Raw genomic sequence first — 18,800 nt, 5'->3', positions numbered from 1 at the left:
GTATGTCTCTCTCTCTCTGCCCCTCCCCTGCTCACACTCTGTCTCTCTATCTCTCAAAAATCAATAAACATTAAAAAAATTTTTGTTAAATAAAATTAAATAAAATAGGCAGGGGTGGGGGCGCCTGGGTGGCTCAGTCGGTTAAGCGTCCAACTTTGGCTCAGGTCGTGATCTCAACCTGACCTGCGTCAGGTTCTGTGCTGACAGCTGTTCTGTGCCTGGAGCCTGCTTCAGATCCTCTGTCTCCCTCTCTCTCTGCTCCTCCCCCACTGGCTCATGTTCTCTCTCTCTCAAAAATAAACATTAAAAAATAAATAAATAAATAAACATTAAAAAAATTTTAACATAAATAAATAAATACATAAATAAATACATAAATAAATAAAAATACTCAGGGTTGGTAAAGCATGCCAGCCCAGAGAGGCAGGGTCGCATGGTCAGTTAAGTGTCCCACTTCAGCCCAGGTCATGATCTCACAGTTCTTGAGTTCAAGCCCCGTGTTGGGCTCTGTGCTGACAGCTCAGAGCCTGGAGCCTGCTTTGGATTCTGTATCTCCTCTCTCTGCCCCTCCCCAGACACTCACTCTCTGTCTCTGTCAAAAATAAATAAAAACTTAAAAAAAATTTTTTTAAGAAAAGAGCGAGCTCTAGCTGGGGACCCAGAGGAAGAAAGCTAACTACAACTAGCCATCAGGAGATGCGGTTCTCTTCTCCATTCTGCCACTTAACTACCTGTGCCACCTGCAACAAATCACTTTACTATCTTCAGTTTCCCCACCTACCTGGTGAAGGACTTTCCCGGTTCTAAAGCTGAAAGTCCCACGTCCCAGACACACGATCCCAGGAAAAGTGGCATGGCTGACCACCCTGATTAGGTCACCACCCCCTTTTTAAAATTCTATGATCTCACCCATCATTCTCCAAACTTTGCCACTCGTGTTATCACCCTTATGTGTTTTGCCAAAACTGGGTTTTACCAATGGTAAAATCACTCAGAGACATTTATTTCAAACCGAATATTTTACATCATGGCTGCAGCAGTCAGGATAGGCCAGGTTCGCTGGGGCAACAGAGCACACCGCAAAACACGGCTGAGAAGACGCCATCAAGGGCACTACAGCCGTAAAAGCAAACCAGCATCTCATGTGAAGGAAACATTAAAATAAATGAAAATAAAGCAATTGTCACTGGACAGCGGGTCTGGCGGAAGCCTCTCTCTGGCCCTAGGAACCTGCTCGCTCTTCGTTCACAGGAAAGATTAGTACAAGTTTGTCTCCTTTCCATAAACACTGTTGAAAACGAGGTAAGTTTCTCACTCTGTGACTTAATGTTATTTAACGTCTTGTCCCTCTACCACTTAAAATCATCTCCCACGCCACTAGCAGAGGACATCGCCTGTGCTGGGAAAGAATCAGTGTGTGAAGGTGAGGGGGCAAGGGTCAGATCATGCACCCACATGCCCGAGGCACCCTTCCCTCCAAAGCAGCTCTTACCGCTTTGTTAACCGGAACCAGAGAGCCCACCAGCTGAGAGCGGACCCCGCCCCCCAAACCTTTCTTTTATCAGGAATCCCTACCTTTCCCTGGCGCCTGCCTAGAGAGGACTAGAAGGAACCAAGAAACAGAAAGAGTGCCCAAGAGAGGTCCTTGTTCGTGCAAGAATTTCAACAGAGCAAAGACAGGCAGCAGCAAAGGACCTGTGACTTTTAGATCCCAACAAGGTTTAGGCAGTTCCCCCCAACAGACTAAGAAATGACTGTAAATTCTCATTGTGGGGCTGACATTCCACAGGCCCATGTCACTGGTATTTCTTCCAAAGCCAAAGAGTGCAAAAACTGGTTTGCCACCTAAGATGGGTCACCCAGACTAATGCCAAGTTGGCCACAAGGGAGCCTTTCCCCACTATCCATGGCCTTGCCTTAGCCACCGCCTCAATTCCCTGAATGCTGTTCACTTTCTCCTTTCCAGGACTGACCTGTCACCCAGCTGGGCCACCTCATCCACTCTCGGGCTTCCAGTGCCATCTCTGGCCAATGACTCCCAATCTCTAACACCAGCCCAGCCTATCCGTGCACTGCAGACCCGACCCATACCCCCACTTGGACGGATCTGCAGGACTTCAAACTCAACAAGTCCAAAATTGAACAGTGCTCTGCCCCAAACCTGTTTCCCTCCAACATCCATTCCTTTGCTCAAACTCCGAGCCTGGGAGTCATCTACGATTCCTCTCTCTCCCTTGACCCCACCCTCCACCCCACATCCAACCCTGTGAAAGGGTTTTATCACTTAAGTGTTTGTAGAATTCCCTTCTCCACCTTTCCCACCCTCCTGCAGATTGCCCGCATCTCTCCCCCAGCCTACGACGGAGACTCCTAACTGGTCTTCTAGGGTCACCTTTGCTTCTCTCTAATCTCCAATCCATGTCGCAGCTACAATATATAATTTAATTACACGTTTTAAAATATATAAATCTCATTACCTTATTTTCCTTCAACTATATCCTATAACCTTGTAATGAATCCTTAAATCCCTAACATGGCTATGCAGGCTCTGGATGGCCCACCCTCCTTACCTCTGTAGGTTCACCTCAACTCACGGTCCCTGCTCTGTTCTCATTCCGGCCCTACAGGGCTCCCTCCTCTTCTCTTCACCTTTAGAGGCTTGCAAGAGCTTGGAACAGGCCATCTTCCCCCTCTCTGCCTCACTTCCTCCTGCTCCTTCCTAACCACTCAGCTTGGATGGCACCACCCTGGGAAGCCTACCCTGCCCCCCACACACCCCCATATAAACACCTGAGCTTCTCCTGCGCAATGCTTAGCATCACAGCACTTCTTGTCCCTTAGCCATTCCCCATCAGGCTGCACCCTCCACGGAGACAGGAACCCACCGATGTCCCCACACCTAGTACACTTACAGGGGTAGAGCAGGTGCTCTGGAAATATTTGGAGACTTGAGTGATAACTATAAGAATCACCCCCAAGCCGTTTGAAAACCCCCACCCATACTCCTCTTGGTGCACCTTTTAAAGAAAACTCAATGGCATGCACTCTGGTCTTAGAGAACATGGTATCTGGTAACACCACTGGGAACGCTGACAAAAATGTGGCCGTAGTGGGTTCACCCAGCTCTCAGGAAGGAGCAGTACCGAGTCATGCTGCATCATGCACAGGAAGAGCCTCAGCTGGTGCCGGCCGCGTGGGGTGTCCTGAGCCTCTGGTCTTGGGTTTCTCTTCCTAGAGTATTTATAGCCATCCGGAGAAGCCGGCTGGCTTCATTAATTGTAAGCGTATGTCCACCCAAAGCAGCTATACACTGAACGTATTGAATACCAGGCCTTATATGGGCATCCCTCGTTGTTTTATATGTTGTTAATAAGTGACGTGAAGTGGATGGCTAAGGCAGAATGCCAAACGTTTGCCTTCCCCTGTCATCTGAAAGGCGCAAGTTTGTTGTTGGTTTGGGGTATTGTTTGTTTTTCATGGAATGCCTACTTTTTAAATGAAAAAGAGGGGTTTGCGAGGCCCACAGACATCTGATGAACCCCATGGGGACAGACACACAGTTCAGAAGGGGCAGCAAGGAACGCAGATTCTGGGCGCAGCGTCTTAAACAGGTAGTAAGTAACTGTGCCAAGCGCCATTCCACGCAACTGCTTGGACTCATCCTTTCTCACCACAGCTCCACGATGTGGGCGCTGCTATTATCCCCATTTTGCAAATGAGGAAACCAAGGTTCGGGGAGGTTAAGTGAATGGCCCACTTAGTAAGCAGCAGAGGCAGAACCGGAACCCAGGGAGCCTGGCTCCAGAGTCCAGAAGGAGGGGGGCCCCCACGGGGATGCATTCGGTCCAAGTCAAAGCCAAGCCAGGGGACCCACCTCCGGAGGACTCAGACCCCACCCTGCTTTGGCCTTTTCTCTCTCGAAGTCTCCAGCACGGCCCTGGCCTCAAGGAGCACACCGCTTTACGGCAGCATGAACGAGCAAGTAAGTGTGCAGTGCCATGTGAGGGATCCAGGGGCCAAGGATCGGGCTGCCCAAGCAGCGGGGGGGTCCTCCAATCCTGCTCCAGGTCCGCATCTCTGCTCTGGTTGCCAAGTTCTGTGGTCGTGGGCAGATCAGTTTCTCCTTCTGAGGCTCCACTTCCAAATCTATAAAATGGAGACGATGACGACGATGGGGATGATGACGCTACTTCCTATCTCACAAGGATGGCGTAGGGATTAAGTGAGAAAAAGCCTGCAAAGCATTTAGGACAGGGAATGTGTTCGATAAACATTGGCTATTATTATTTCTAGCAGAGAGCTTCGGGTCATCACCATTTGTCCACTCCCAAACACAGATCAATCACCTCCTAACGGTGTAGCAGGCATGGCGCCAGTGCTGGGCAAACCAAGAATGAGATAGCGCCCAGGCGTGCCATGAGGGCATTGTTCAGAAACGCTGTGATACAGCCACAGCGGGAGAGGGGGCAAGGAGGGTGGCAGTCCTGGGTCCTTGCAGAAGGAATAAGAGAAGGTGCCATGGAGGAAAGTGACAAGGATGCTTGGAAATGGGGTGAGGTTGTTTCCTGCGTGTGCAAAAGCACGGGCAAGGGGCCCGCTTCAGGGTATATTCCATTTGCAAGTCAGGGGGCCTCAGGAGGGTGGCCACTGCCCACAGATGGGAACCAGGTTCCAGGCAGGTAGCCCTGATGTTGTGAAGTCTTCTGTGTCTCCAGATTCAGCCTGAGACAAAGGAACAACTAAACATCTAAGCAGGAATGTAACTGAATTTTGTTTTCTTTTTGGTGCCCTATTATTTGCCTGTTAGCCAGCCCTAGGATGAGACTGAATTTATGTCTCACCAAAGAGGCACCAGAAAGGGAAGAAGGGAGAGAGAGGGGAGAGGGGGAGATTATGCAGGGTGGTTTTTTTGTTTTTTGTTTTTTTCCTTCAAAGTGTCTCCTCTGTAGAATCCTGCTGCTCTGTCTCCGGGGAGCGGTTCGCCCTCCAGAAAATATGACACTTTATTTCCTGCCCTTGTTTGTTAACACACCCCATTACCATCCATCTCAGTTTCAAGTAACTGCCAGCCGGCATTAACGCCCTCCTCCTCGCCCAGGCAGAAAATAGAAAAGGAAGAATTCAGCAGATTTTCCCCCCAGGCACCCTCGGCGGCACCGAGATAGCCAGAGCAGAAACCACAACTGGATTCTCAGTCCTTCAGCCCAGGAATGCAAAGGACGGGGCCGGGTTAACCACCTTCTGCATTTTCCTGCAGAGAGAGTCGGCTTGTTATTTCGGTCGTCTGGGCTCCCTTCTCTGCTCCGAAGACAGATACATTAATTAATTTTTTTTTTTTTTTTTTTTTTTTTTTTTAACCTTAGGCAGGAGATGTTGCAAACTGTCAGGAACTGTCCGCGGACGCCTGCCCCAATCAGGTAAGCGGCCCCCGGCGCCTGCGGCGGAGACACACTGACCCCTAGTGGCCGGCTGGGCCCTCGCAGCCCTTGCACCCCGCCCCCGCTCCTGACTGGGGCCAATAGCTCCTTCCTCCCCGCAGCTCTGAGTGGGCTGGGGTTGGCGGGTGCCCCAGAGCACACACGCGCACACGCAGAGGTACAAACAGATACACGTGCACACAGACATATATACACGCAAATATACAGACACAGACATACACACCTATGCACACACAGACACACACAAAGACACACACAGACATAACACACACCCCCTTCACGTCCAATTTCTTCTCCTTTTCCAGTTACATGGAGCGTGGATTTCCTAAGAACCTTCAGGTTCTTAGGTGCTATTTACATAGCACCTACCTGCCAGGCATTCTTCTAGTGCCTTCCCTGTATTAAAACTACCCATACTGAATCCTCATCACAACCCTATGAGGTAAATACTACTGTTACATCCATTTCACAGATAAGGAAACTGAGGCACAGAAAGGTGAAGTAACCAGTGAGTGGTGGCTCCAGCATTAGGCCGAAGCAGTCTGGCTTCAGAGGGCTCTCAGCCACCACACGGGGCTGCCTGTACCCAGGATGCCACCTGGTAAGAGGGTGGCCAGGATTCTAAACCCCAGCCCTGCCCCGTACTTCCTTGATCCCCTAAGGAAAAAGTGCTGCAGCCACAGGAGAGTGAACAGTCATTGTCACTGCCTCGGAGGGAAGACGCCTTGTGGAGAAGGGGTACTGAGGCTCCTGGAAGTCACAGACCGTGTCGTTCACCTCCACAGCCTCATGCCTGGCACACAGGGGGTGCTGGACCTCGAAGGAAGGTTCAAGGAAGGTGGGAAAACAGGAGGGAGGCCAAGAGGGCTGCGTGAACCATGCTGCTGGGGTGGCATTCTCCACCACGACCCCCGCCATAAGGTATTTTCAAACACACCCACGCTCTTCTTTGGCCAGTGCACGGGGCTTAGCAGGGCCACCCTCCTGGGATTACTACCATCTAAAATGTATGTGTCCCTCTGTATTTTATGTCACTTGAGCTTCAGAGCAGCCCCACGAGGTAGGAATCACCAGCCCCACTTTTCACATGAGAAGACAGAGGCCTTTTCCAAATGGGCTAAGTCACTTGTCTGAAGTTTCCCAATATGAAGAGACCTGGCCCCCCAGGCTCCCTGACTCTGAGGCTCACGTCCTCCCATGATGCTGTCACTGCCTGCCAGCATCCCCACAGAGGGAAAGCCCAGGCCCCCGGCCCCCACCCCTGTAGCCCTGTCCTTCTCTTAAGCAGCTACTTGAACTGGCCGGCTTGTTCCTGTCTTAGGACCTCTGCCCTGGCCGTTCCCTCAGCCTGGAATGCTCTTCCTGTACAGGGATCCTCATGCGGTTGGCTCCTTCCTGTCATTCCGGTGTCAGCTTAAGTGTCACCTCCTCCAAAAAGCCTGCCTTGTCCATCCAACCTAAAATAGCCTTCCAGTCACTCTCTATTGCATCACTGTTTTATTTTCTTCCCAGCACCCATTAATCTCTGGTAATTTTCTTGCTTAGTTACTATTGTTAGTCTCATCTCACATACAAAGTAAGGGCTATCGGTTACACAGCACAGACCCACCCTGTGCCTCGCAGGGTCCCCGGGGCTTTACACACAGTAGGGTCTTTAGTCTCCACAGTCGTCCTGTACTGCAGGTTCTGTTACAATCCTCATTTTACAGAAGAGGAAACTGAGGCAGGAGAGGTTCAGACACTTGTCCAAGAGTCTACCCTTGGTAAGCTTTGCTGCTAGCACATCAGAAACATCAGCCCTTCAACAACTGAGGTTCTCATTTGTTTGTTTGTTTATTTTAAATGTTATTTTATTTTTTAGAGAGACAGAGACAGAGCGTGAGCAGGGGAGGGGCAGAGAGAGAAGGAGACACAGAATCTGAAGCGGGCTCCAGGCTCTGAGCTGTCAGCACAGAGCCTGACACGGGGCTGAAACCCACCAACTGTGAGATCAGGACCTGAGCCATGGTCGGACGCTTAGCCAAATGAGCCACCCAAGCACCCCAACAGCCCAGTTTTTAAATGGGCCAAAGACTTAGACAGTTCTCCAAGGAAGGTCTACAAATGGCCAACAGGCACCTGAACAGATCCTCAACATCATTAGTCAGGAGGCAAATGCAAATCAAAACCATAATCAGATACCATTTCACACCCTCTCAGCTGGCTGTAATCCCAAAAAAAATAAAAAAAGAAGAAGAAGAGGAAGGAAAATAACAAGTGTTGGCAAGGACGTGGAGACATTGGAACCTTGGCACACTGCTGGTGAGAACGTAAAATGGCACAGCCCCTGTGGAAAAGTTGGGTGGTTCCTCAAAAGTTCAAGATAGAATTACCATAGGACCCTGCAATTCTACTCCTAGGCATATACCCAAAAGAAGTGAAAACAGCTATTCAGACCTTGCGCACGAATGTTCCTGGTGGTACTATTGACAATAGCTGAAATATGGAAGCAACCCAAATGTTCAACTGATGAATGTGTGAACAAAATGTAGTCTATCTATATGTACAATGAATAGGACTCAGCCATACAAAGGAGTGAAACATGCTACAGCATGGGTGACTCTTAAAAATATATGATACGTGAAAGAAGCCAGACACAAAAGCCATATATTGTATCATTCCACTTACGTGAAATGTCCAGAATTGGTAAATCCGAAGAGAGAACAGACTGTGGGTTGCCAGAGGCTGGAGAAAGAGACAAATAAAAAGTGACTGCTTCATGAGTACAGGGTCTCATGTGGGGATCATAAAATGTTCTGGAACTAGGGTGAGATGGTTGCACAATATTGGAAATGTACTAAATACTACTAAATTTTATGCTTTAAATTTATTAAAATGGTGGATTTGATGTTACATGAATTTTATAGCTTTTTTTAAGAGTCAGCCTTTCTCAGGATGCCTGGGTGGCTCAGTCAGTTGAGCATCTGACTTCGGCTCAGGTCATGATCTCACAGTTTGTGGGTTCGAGCCCTGCATCTGACTCTGTGCTGACAGCTCAGAGCCTGGAGCCTGCTTTGGATTCTGTGTCTCCCTCTCTCTCTCTGCCCCTACCCTGCTTGCACTGTCTGTCTCTCTCTCAAAAATAAAAAAATAAACATTAAAAAAGTAATTAAAAAAGAATCAGCCTTTCTCTCTTTTTTTTTTTAAGTTTATGTATTTATTGAGGGAGAGAGTGTAAGGGGGGAGGGGCAAAAAGAGAGGGAGGCAGAATCCCAAGCAGGCTCCACTCCAGCAGCACCGAGCCCAAGGCGGTGCTCAAACCCACGAACCATGAAATCATGACCTGAGCCAAAATCAAGGCAGATGCTTAACCAACTAAGCCATCCAGACGCCCCTCTGTCTTTTTCCTCTCTTGCGCCACAGGGCCTCAAACAGTGTGAGGTGCACAGTAGGCCCTCAGAAAATACTTGTCAGAGGAATGAGTGAAATGGATCAGAGCCCAGACCTACCAGCTCTTGGTCTTGGGTTCTTGCCAAAATGGCAGGAAGCTCCAGAAAGCTCCAGGAGGCTCTAACTCAATGGTTCACAAACTCTTGGGTACATCAGCATCACCTGGAGGGCTCACTAAAACACAGATCACTGTGCCTCAGCCCCAAGTTTCTGATTCAGAAAGTCTAAGTGGGGCCTGAAAGTTTGCATGTCTGACAATTTCCTGCTGGCCCTTGGGGGCCACACTTTAGGAACAACTGCCCTGTGCTACCATTAAACTGCAAGAGAAGAACTTTGACACAACCAGGATAGAGGAAAGGCAGGGCCCACATTTAATTAGAAGAGAAAGAGAAAGATCTGAACCACCTGAAAACTGAGCCACACAAAAAACATGAGTAGTCCATTTTAATCACTTGAAAACGCTCTGAAGAAGAGACTTGTTTTCTATCAGATGAGTTCACAAGTTTGAGGAGAACGTTAACTGTGCTGAGATTTACTGGCTACCTACTTAGGGCAGACATTCTCCCTCTCTCTTCATTTTTTTTTTTTCAACGTTTATTTATTTTTGGGACAGAGAGAGACAGAGCATGAACGGGGGAGGGGCAGAGAGAGAGGGAGACACAGAATCGGAAACAGGCTCCAGGCTCTGAGCCATCAGCCCAGAGCCCGACGCGGGGCTCGAACTCACGGACCGCGAGATCGTGACCTGGCTGAAGTCGGACGCTTAACCGACTGCGCCACCCAGGCGCCCCTGTCCCTCTCTCTTCAGAGGTGAGGTCACCCTGACTTTGTGGAAGCTCCTCAAACAAACCAGCTCCTTCCCCACCTCAGGACCTTTGCACTTGCTGCTGCCTCTGCCTGCAACAACGCTCCCCATCTGCACCCTCACCTTTCCCTACTTCTCATCCCCACTCCATCTTTTCTTATCCAGGTAATCCCTTCACAATCATTGAAAGCACCCCCTCTAAGAACCCTTCCCTGACAAGTCATACTAGCTCAGGAACTTAAGGATAGTTTAACATTAAGGAAATTTATTATTACATTAATGCTATTACAAATAATATTGTCATTTCAATTAATGCAAAAGAGCATTTGAAAAACTAAATACCTATTTATCATTTTTTTCAAACTAGGAACAGAAGGGAACTACCCCAACCTGATAATAGCTTTCTACCAAAAAGGTACAGCAATAATATTTATTCCCTTTAAAGAAAGACATGAAAAAGAAAAAGAAAGAAAGAGAGAAGGAGTAAGAGAAAGAGAGAGAGAGAGGGAAGGAGGAAGGGAGGAAGCAAGAGAGAAGAAAGAAAGACAGGAATGAAGCAAGAAGACACATTATTATGAAATCTACTCAACACTGTTCTTGGGGCACCTGGGTGGCTCAGTTGGTTAAGCATCCGACTTCAGCTTAGATCATGATCTCACAGTTCATGGGTTCGAGCCCTGCATCGGGCTCTGTGTTGACAGGTCAGAGCCTGGAGCCTGCTTTGGATTCTGTGTCTCCCTCTCTCTCTGCCCCTCCCCCACTCATGCTATGTCTCCCTCTCTCTCAAAAATAAAAAAGTTAAGGGGCGCCTGGGTGGCGCAGTCGGTTAAGCGTCCGACTTCAGCCAGGTCACGATCTCGCGGTCCGTGAGTTCGAGCCCCGCGTCGGGCTCTGGGCTGATGGCTCAGAGCCTGGAGCCTGTTTCCGATTCTGTGTCTCCCTCTCTCTCTGCCCCTCCCCCGTTCATGCTCTGTCTCTCTCTGTCCCAAAAATAAATAAACGTTGAAAAAAAATTTTTTTTAAATAAATAAAAATAAAAAACTTAAAAAAATTTTTTCTAATTTACTCAACACTGTTTTAGAAGTCCTAGCTATAGCAATAAGACAGGAAAAACTAACAAGAAGTATAAGGATTGTACAAGAAAAAAACAGTACTGTATTGGACAATATTATTTTCTATATAGAGAATGCAATGAAATCTATAATATGTGAGAGACATTTATTTCATGTTTCTTCATGGTGGTAACTGCATTAGAATAACACCACTGTCCTCTCTTTTCTCTCTCATTCACCCCAAAAGAGTAATTTATTGGGTTTGGAGAAGGAACTCGATCTGCATAACTCAGTACCTTCCTCTCCCCTGTCTTGGGGAACAAGCCTGCCCATAGGAAGCACTCATTCTCTGCTCCCCCATTCCAGGATTTTTACAAGGGCAGGGCCCATAGAAGATGCCTGTAGTTTTCCAGCTCTGTCTGTGACAGGACACATTTAATTCTGGAATGGAGTATTAAAGAGCCTGTTGTAGTATATATCTAATCTATATTTTCCAAAGAAACTTATTGGTAATAAAGGGGATCATTTTTATTCTGACTTCCTACATCTGCTTCTCAGTTTGTTCTAAACTTAGAAGAGAAGCAAAAGTCATATATAGTAATTATCTCAAAACCCCAAACTATAAGAATTAGTAAGAGATATCATAGAGGTGGCTGGATATAACCAATACATAAAAAATCAATTTTATTCCTATACACACCAGAAGAACCAACTAGAAAATGTAATTTTAAGAAAATTCTAGGGATGCCTGGGTGGCTCAGTCAGTTAAGTGCCTCTTGATTTTGGCTCAGGTCATGATCTTGTGGTTCATGAGGTCGAGCCCCGAGTCTGGCTCTGCGCTGACAGTGTGGAGCCTACTTGGGATTCTCACTCTCCCCGAGCCCCTCTCCTACTCACAAGTACGAGTGCACACACATGCTCTCTTTCCCTCCCTCCCTCTCTCAAAATAAATAAATACTGAAAAAAAAGAAATTTCTGTTTATAATTTTGGGTAGTATTGACATTTTAACAATATTTGTTCTTCCTATCCAGGAGCATGGAATCTTTTTCCTTTGTGTGTGTGTGTGTGTGTGTGTGTGTGTGTGTGTCTTCTTCAATTTCTTTCATAAGCTTTCTATAGTTTTCAGTGTACAGATTTTTCTAACCTCTTTGGTTAGATTATTCCTAGGTATTTTATGGTTTTTGGTGCAACTGTAAATGGGATCGGTTCCTTGATTTCTCTTTCTGTCGCTTCATTGTTGGTATATAGGAATGCAACCAATTTCTGTGCGTTGATTTTATATCCTGCAACTTTGCTGAATTCATGAATCAATTCTAGCAGTTTTTGGTGGGATCTTTTGGGTTTTCCATATAGAGCATCATGTCATCTGCGAAGACTGAAAATTTGACCTCCTCCTGACTGATTTGGATGCCTCTTATTTCTTTGTGTTGTCTGATTGCAGAGGCTAAGACTTCCAATACTATGCTGAGTAACAGTGGTGAGAATGGACATCGCTGTCTTGTTCCTGACCTTAGGGGGAAAGCTCTCAGTTTTTCCCCATTGAGGATGATATTAGCATTGGGTCGCTCGTATATGGCTTTTATGATCTCAAGGTATGCTCCTTCTATCCCTACTTTCTTGAGGGTTTTTATCAAGAGAGGATGCTTTATTTTGCCAAATGCTTTCTCTGCATCTATTGAGAGGATCATATGGTTCTTGTCCTTTCTTTTATTGATGTGATGAATCACGTTAATTGTTTTGCGGATATTGAACCAGCCCTGCATCCCAGGTATAAACCCTGCTTGGTCGTGGTGAATAATTTTTTTAATGTATTGTTGGATCTGGTTGGCTAATATCTTGTTGAGGATTTGTGCATCCATGTTCATCAGGGAAATTGGCCTATAGTTCTCCTTTTTAGTGGGGTCTCTGGTTTTGGAATCAAGGTAATGCTGGCTTCATAGAAAGAGTTTGGAAGTTTTCCTTCCATTTCTATTTTTTGGAACAGTTTCAAGAGGTTAGGTGTTAACTCTTCCTTAAATGTTTGGTAGAATTCTTCTGGAAAGCCATCTGGCCCTAGACTCTTGTTTTTTTGGCATATTTTTGATTACTACTTCAATTTCCTTAATGGTTATGGGTCTGGTTATAATTTTGAAAGTCCTGCAAGGTACCTATAAACAATGCGGACCAAAGACGTGCACAGTCTTTGCCAAGAAAATTATAAAATTTTAATAATGGAAATTTTCAAATAGCCTAAATAAGTGAAGAGATAGACCATGCTCACAGGTAAGAAGATTTAATAATGTAAAGAGAGCAAGACTTTCTTTTTTTTTTTTTTAATGTTTATTTATTTTTGACAGGGAGAGAGACAGAGCATGAGCTGGGGAGGGCAGAGAGAGAGGGAGGGAGACACAGAATCCGAAACAGGCTCCAGACTCTGAGCTGTCAGCACAGAGCCCAGAGAGCAAGTCTTTCTAAGTGGGGAGGCATCCCTTCTCTATTCTGGATGCCACAAACACTCTCTACCTTTTCCCTAAGTAAAAAGGTAAATAAAGGGAGAGAGACTTTATCTTGGTTAATGAAGTAATGCCCAAAAATCTTTTTAAGCAATAATACTTTTATGGGGTGCTTACTCAATAAAGGAATTATCACAATAAGGTTTTGAACTAGGTACTATTATTATTATTATTCCCATTCTACAGATAAGAACACTGAAGCCCAGAGAGGTCCATCAAGTTGCCCGAGGGCACACAGCCGGTCAGTGGTGGAGCCTGGGGTAGAATGCAGGCAGTCTGGCTCCAAGCCTGGATCCTGAACCACTGATCTCAGCCGCTGTCAAGATAGTCCTGTCGTGCTGTTGCTCTCACTCGCTGAAGAGCTGTTGTGAGCAGAGGGGAGGAGAAGGGGCAGCGAGATCACTGTGAACTGCAGAGCTCTAGACCCTTTGTCTCTGGGCCTCAGGGGTGCATGTCCTGGGTAAGCACATCCATCGTGTGTGTCAAGGGGAAGAGGTTAAAACCTGGGCTGTACACGACAGATGAAGAATCTCCTGTGGTCATAAGGGGAGCTTTTCTCCTGAGAAATGAACCACGCCCAGGGTTCCTAGAAGCTCAAGGAGGTCCCTCCTCTGCTCAGATAGAAGACCCTGGTTCCCTCTGGGTCCCCTGGATGTTTAATTCCGTTCCAGTCCTTCTCTGTTTTCTGACCTGTTAGTCTCAGCCCCTTGCATCTGTCCCACACACACGTTCTCAGCTCCTACTTCTTAAAAAGCACCCTGAGAGGCAGGTGGCATGGTTCCCTAGCGGCAGCTTCTGTCCGTGGCTGTTCTGCATGCCCCGGGGCAAGTCCCTGTGTCCAGTGTCAGAGTCCACGAAATGGGTCTGGCACCCAACTGATGCCCCACCTCGCGGGTGAGGGGTGCAATGTTGTCCCGGTAAAGACACATCCTGAGCCCTCAGGGAGCTCAGCTGAGAAAACCACTTAATCCAAGGCAGAAGGATTGCAGGTTTAGAGCACAGATGCAGAGCGTTTGGGGGGCCCAGAGCAGCAAGGGGCTTCCTAGCTTCAAATCCCAGCTGCTGTTCTCCCTACCAGTCGTGTGAACTTGGACAAACTCTAGGAGGCAGAGTGAGGCCCACCCACCTACCCCCAAGGCATTCACATCCTAATCCCTGGACCCTGTACATGTGCTACCTCAAGGGACAGAGAGGAGGTAAGGTCACAGATGGAATTAACGTTGCTAATCGGCTGACCCGAAGATAGAGAGACTGTCCTGGCTTATCTGAATGGGCTCAGTGTCATCACAAAGGTCCTTAACAGTGGGAGAGAGAGGCAGAAGAGACAGAATGATGTGGTGTGAGAAAGCCACAGCCTGTCACTGCTGGCTTTGAAGATGGAGGAGGGGGACAGGAGATGAGAACTGTAGGCGGCCTCTAGAAGCTGGGGGAGGTGAGGAAGCAGATTCACCCTTAGAGCCTGCAGAGAACAACGCAGCCCTGCGTAAGGCGATAAAGCCACGTTGTTCTAAGCCACTAAGTTTCTGGTACTTTGTTACAGCCAAGACTGAAAATGAATACACCATCTAAATGCTGTAAACCTGTTTTCTCATCTCTAAAGTGGGAATAATAACCACATTTACCGTGTAGAGTAGGTGTGATGATTCAACAAGGTCGTGTATGGAAAAACCCTTGTGCAGAGCTAGGCCCCGAGACCCTCTGGAACTTCTCCCTAGACAAGCCCGCCCAGGCTCCCTCGGGAACAGAGGCGGGCCCTCCCCTAGTAGCCCAGGGTACATGGGCATCTCTCCTTACCTCTTTTTGAGGATGCCAGATTCTCCCTGGGACCGTTCGGTCCATTTTCCCGTGCCCTCCCCAGTTCTGATTTTGTTGCTCTTTGACAGAGCAATCTCTGACTCTGGGAGTTGTGGGCACATGAGGGATTTAGGAGCCGCCACCCCCTTTCCACCCCCAAAATGTATCCTTGGCTAGAAGACCAGCCGGTGCACCTGCTATGCCGCGATGGCTCTACTTCCAGAGCAGGCCTTGGGAAAGTCATCTCTTTACCAAAAGGGATGGCCCTCGTGAAAAGCTGCTGGGTGCTTGGATTTTCATCCACGTATTCACAGAACCGTAAGCTTTCGATGCTGGATTCACAAAGATACACGGGGTGGGGGGAGGGCATCTCAGCTTTTCTTCTTGGAGAGAAGAGAGGAGACACGCAGACAGCAGGTTTAACACCAACGTTTATTAAAGCAGACAGGGCGGGGGGGGGGGGCGGGACAGTAGATGACCAAGCAGCTCCGCAGCGCCCGTCCCCCCCACCGACCCCCTGGTGAGCTTCACTCCTCAGTGCAAGACTTCCTCGAGTTGTCAGGGTGGGCAGCTTGCCCCAACTGCCCGCTCATCAGCCCCAGGGAAGCTCCCCCTTCTGCCCACCCAATCAAACCTGTAGGAAGACCATGGCGGGGGGGGGGGGGGGGGGCGTTATACGTTAAGCTATTGGCTTTAGTGGCTGACACAGGTTAGTAAAATGAAGCAGCGTGTATATATTTGCCATCAATCCCCAAAGCAACCTCTGCTGTGCCCACAGCTCACAAGGTCTGAACCCATCCATTTCCGCAACTGAAAAACAAACGAAAGAAGGAGCCTCGTCCTGTTTCGACAGTAGCCAGGTGGGTGCTTGTGAAAATGCTTGCTGGAAAAGAAGGAGAGAATAAACTGTGTGAGGATCCTGTGGATAAAAAGAAGGAGAGGGGAGGAAGAGGAGGAGAGGGAAACAGCCGGCAAGCTGTCATTTCCGAGCACTTCCCCCGTGTGTGCCAGGCCGCCACCGTTTGCCACGCGCTGACTTTTTTTTAATGCTCAGAACAACCACGTGAGGGAGGGGCCCTTATTACCCTCGTTTTGCAGATGAGGAGACAGAGAGAAATTGGACACTTTTTCCCGGGATCAGATTTCATGATCGGAGCTCTCCCTGACTCCGCATTCCAAGTTGGTGCGCCCCGCCCCTCAGGCCGCCGCTTCCTTGTTTCCCTGTAAGTGCGAGCTGCCAGCCATGAGGCCTCGCTGCAATCTGGGTTTTGCGGGAGCCGGAGGTCCACACCCGGGGGCGGGCTCAGCAGCAGGGCCCATCCCACCCAGGGGCAGAGGAGGGAGCTGCCGCGGGGCACGCTCGCCCACAAACCACTCTTCCCACAACAGTAACAGGTGCCTCCCTTTCTGGAGGGATGTCAGTCCAGCTCCTACCCCTCAAGCAGATGTTCCCCTCACTGTTTGCTGACTGTCCTTCGGAGGGACTCCAGGGGAGTCCACAGGGAGGGTGCGGGGTGTGGTGTCGCCAGAAGACTGACATCCCTACCACTGCCCAGCATGAGTTAGGGCGTAATCCTGCCCAGTTAGCTCCTCCATTACATGGGGTTAAACCGTAAGCCCTCAAACGGCACAGAGGTGCGAAGAGGACCAAAGAGGAGAGTTTATGTGAGAGCACTCTGCAAATTACAAAGAGCGATACTCTAGAGGGAGTGTTCCTCGGTCGGCTCGCAGTAGCACCAAATCAACAACAATGAAGACAGAAGATTTCTCCCAACCACTGATGATAAACCACCCAGTTATATCCTGTCCTGCTCTGTCCGTAAAAATTACAGAGGAGCAACTACAGCCGCTAGGCTCACCCTCTGAAGGGATTTGCTACTTTATCTAATAGGATCTGGGAAGGAGGAGAGAGACCGGGAGGAAAGAAGCAAGCTGCCTCGCGAGGGAGCAGAGGTGCCCGGTGGACTGTGCAGGTGCTGACAGTCCAGTTCAGGGGCCTAAAAGAGCAAACCCAGGGCAAGGGGGAGGCGGAACGGATGGGCCGGGCAGACCCCCAGGCCGGAAGGCTAGGGGAAGGAAGGAAAGAAGTTGCTGGTCCTGGTGACGGTGGTGATGGTCGTAATGGATGTCACTGGTCAGGCCCAGGGTTGTTGACCCCACCTGCAAAGACCCGAGTCTCCACAAGCCATACTTCTCCAGATTTGCATTCCAGTGTGACCTTTCTGGACAGCAAACAGGGTCACAGCCCTCCCCTGTTTGGGATCTCTTGGTGAGTCAGTAGGGGTCAGGCTCCCTGGTGTGTGCCCAGAGCCCCTCTCCACCTGGCTGCTGCCTCTCACCCCTGCCTGGTTCCTGCCACTTCCCCAGCCCACACCCGGCTAACCAGACGGCTCTCGAAATCCTCTGAGCCATGCGTGTGCCATCCCCCGCCGTCCCCCTAAACCAGAAGGCCTGGTGGGGGGAGGAACGTACCAGAGGCTGGTCCCGAGACCCTCACACGGGATGGACCACGTTCCTGTCACAGTGGGGCTTGCAGTGAGGATTCAGCCAGTGCTCCAGGAACTGCTCCTCGGCCCGGTGCTCCAGGCGGAGCAGATGATGCATGTACTCCTGTCAAAACAAACCCACACGGCAGAGCGGCTTTTCAGCAACAGCTGAGCTCGTGCAGCACGGCACGGCCGTGCTCCCGAGACAGGGCGACCAGGCTAAGGAAGGCTGGGAGGCCAGACCAGCGGGGAACCCGCCATGCCTACGCCTCTCCGCAGGGAAAAGCAGTCAGACGGGCCCAGCTGATGGGCAAAATAAAGAAATCTGACAACCTAGGGCTGAAAGGGTGTGTGTCTATGGGAACTCACACACACTAATGGGGTGTAGCATGGAAATACCACTCTGAAAAACAATTAGTGGCCTGCAATCCGGAAATCCCGCTCCTCAATGATGCCCCTACGCAGTGGTCCTCAAACGCTGGCAGGATCAGAAGCACCTGGGGGCCTTGTCAAAACACAGACTGCTGGGAGTTTCTGATTCAGCGAGTCTGGGCTTGGGCTCCAGAACTTATTACACTTTGGGCAAGTTTCCAGCCAATGCCGGTGCTGCTGGTCACTCTGAGAACAAGAGAAACGTGTATCAGGAGTCGTGTAAGAATGTTCACAGAAGCAATAAACTTGTAGTGACAAAATGCTAGCACTGTGCCAAACAGCCACGGACAGGAGGGTGGATACATAAACTGTGGTAGGGTCACCCCATGGAATATTATACAGCAGTGAACATGAATTAACTACAGCTACATCTGACATAGTGAGTCTTAGAAATAGCGTTGAGGGGCACCTGGGGTTAAGTGTCTGACTCTTGGCTTCAGCTCAGGTTATGATCTCACAGTTTCGTGAGTTTGAGCCCCACATCAGGCTCTGCACTGAGCCTGCTTGGGATTCTCTGTCTCGTCTCTCTCTGACCCTGTCCCACTCACGCTGTCTTCTGTCTCTCTCGAAATAAATAAATAAACTTTTAAAAAGAAATAGCATGTTGAGTGAAAGAACAAATCCAAGAAGAACAACATTCACAGCGTAACATCATGCTTTAAAGTCTCAAAACATGCATCGCTAAATAAAATATTATTTATGGCTGCGTGCATTTGTGATTTAAAAAGATCATCTTTTTTAAAAGGCGAGGGGGAAAATAAATAAATAAATAAAAGGCAAGGGATAACTATAAGAAAGCTGAAGTCACTATACTATTATCAAACAAAAGAGACTTTACAACCAAAAAAGGGGTCCTCAAAATGTTAAGCAT

At 48.6% G+C, this 18,800-nt stretch overlaps 1 protein-coding gene across 8 annotated transcripts in view; it reads right to left on the bottom strand.

The window, feature by feature from the left end:
- Positions 1-15,494: 15,494 nt before the first annotated feature.
- CE1H17orf67 (chromosome E1 C17orf67 homolog) overlaps positions 15,495-18,800 on the bottom strand; it is a 36,505-nt gene continuing 33,199 nt past the window's right edge. For 6 of the 8 annotated variants that reach the window (XM_047832440.1, XM_047832439.1, XM_047832438.1 and 3 more), the window contains 2 exons: positions 17,484-17,621; positions 15,495-15,894 (listed from right to left, as the gene is read on the bottom strand). In XM_047832440.1, coding sequence (XP_047688396.1) covers positions 17,505-17,621 — 117 coding nt within the window. In that variant the 3' untranslated portion in view covers positions 15,495-15,894; positions 17,484-17,504. The remainder of the gene's footprint in view (positions 15,895-17,483; positions 17,622-18,800) is intronic. The other 2 variants (XR_007146795.1, XM_047832436.1) reach the window with 1 other exon arrangement.

Source organism: Prionailurus viverrinus, chromosome E1, assembly GCF_022837055.1.
Source record: "Prionailurus viverrinus isolate Anna chromosome E1, UM_Priviv_1.0, whole genome shotgun sequence".
NCBI lineage: Eukaryota > Metazoa > Chordata > Mammalia > Carnivora > Felidae > Prionailurus > Prionailurus viverrinus.
The sequence above is the reverse complement of the archived record's forward strand: the minus strand, read 5'-3'. Positions and strand labels throughout refer to the sequence as shown.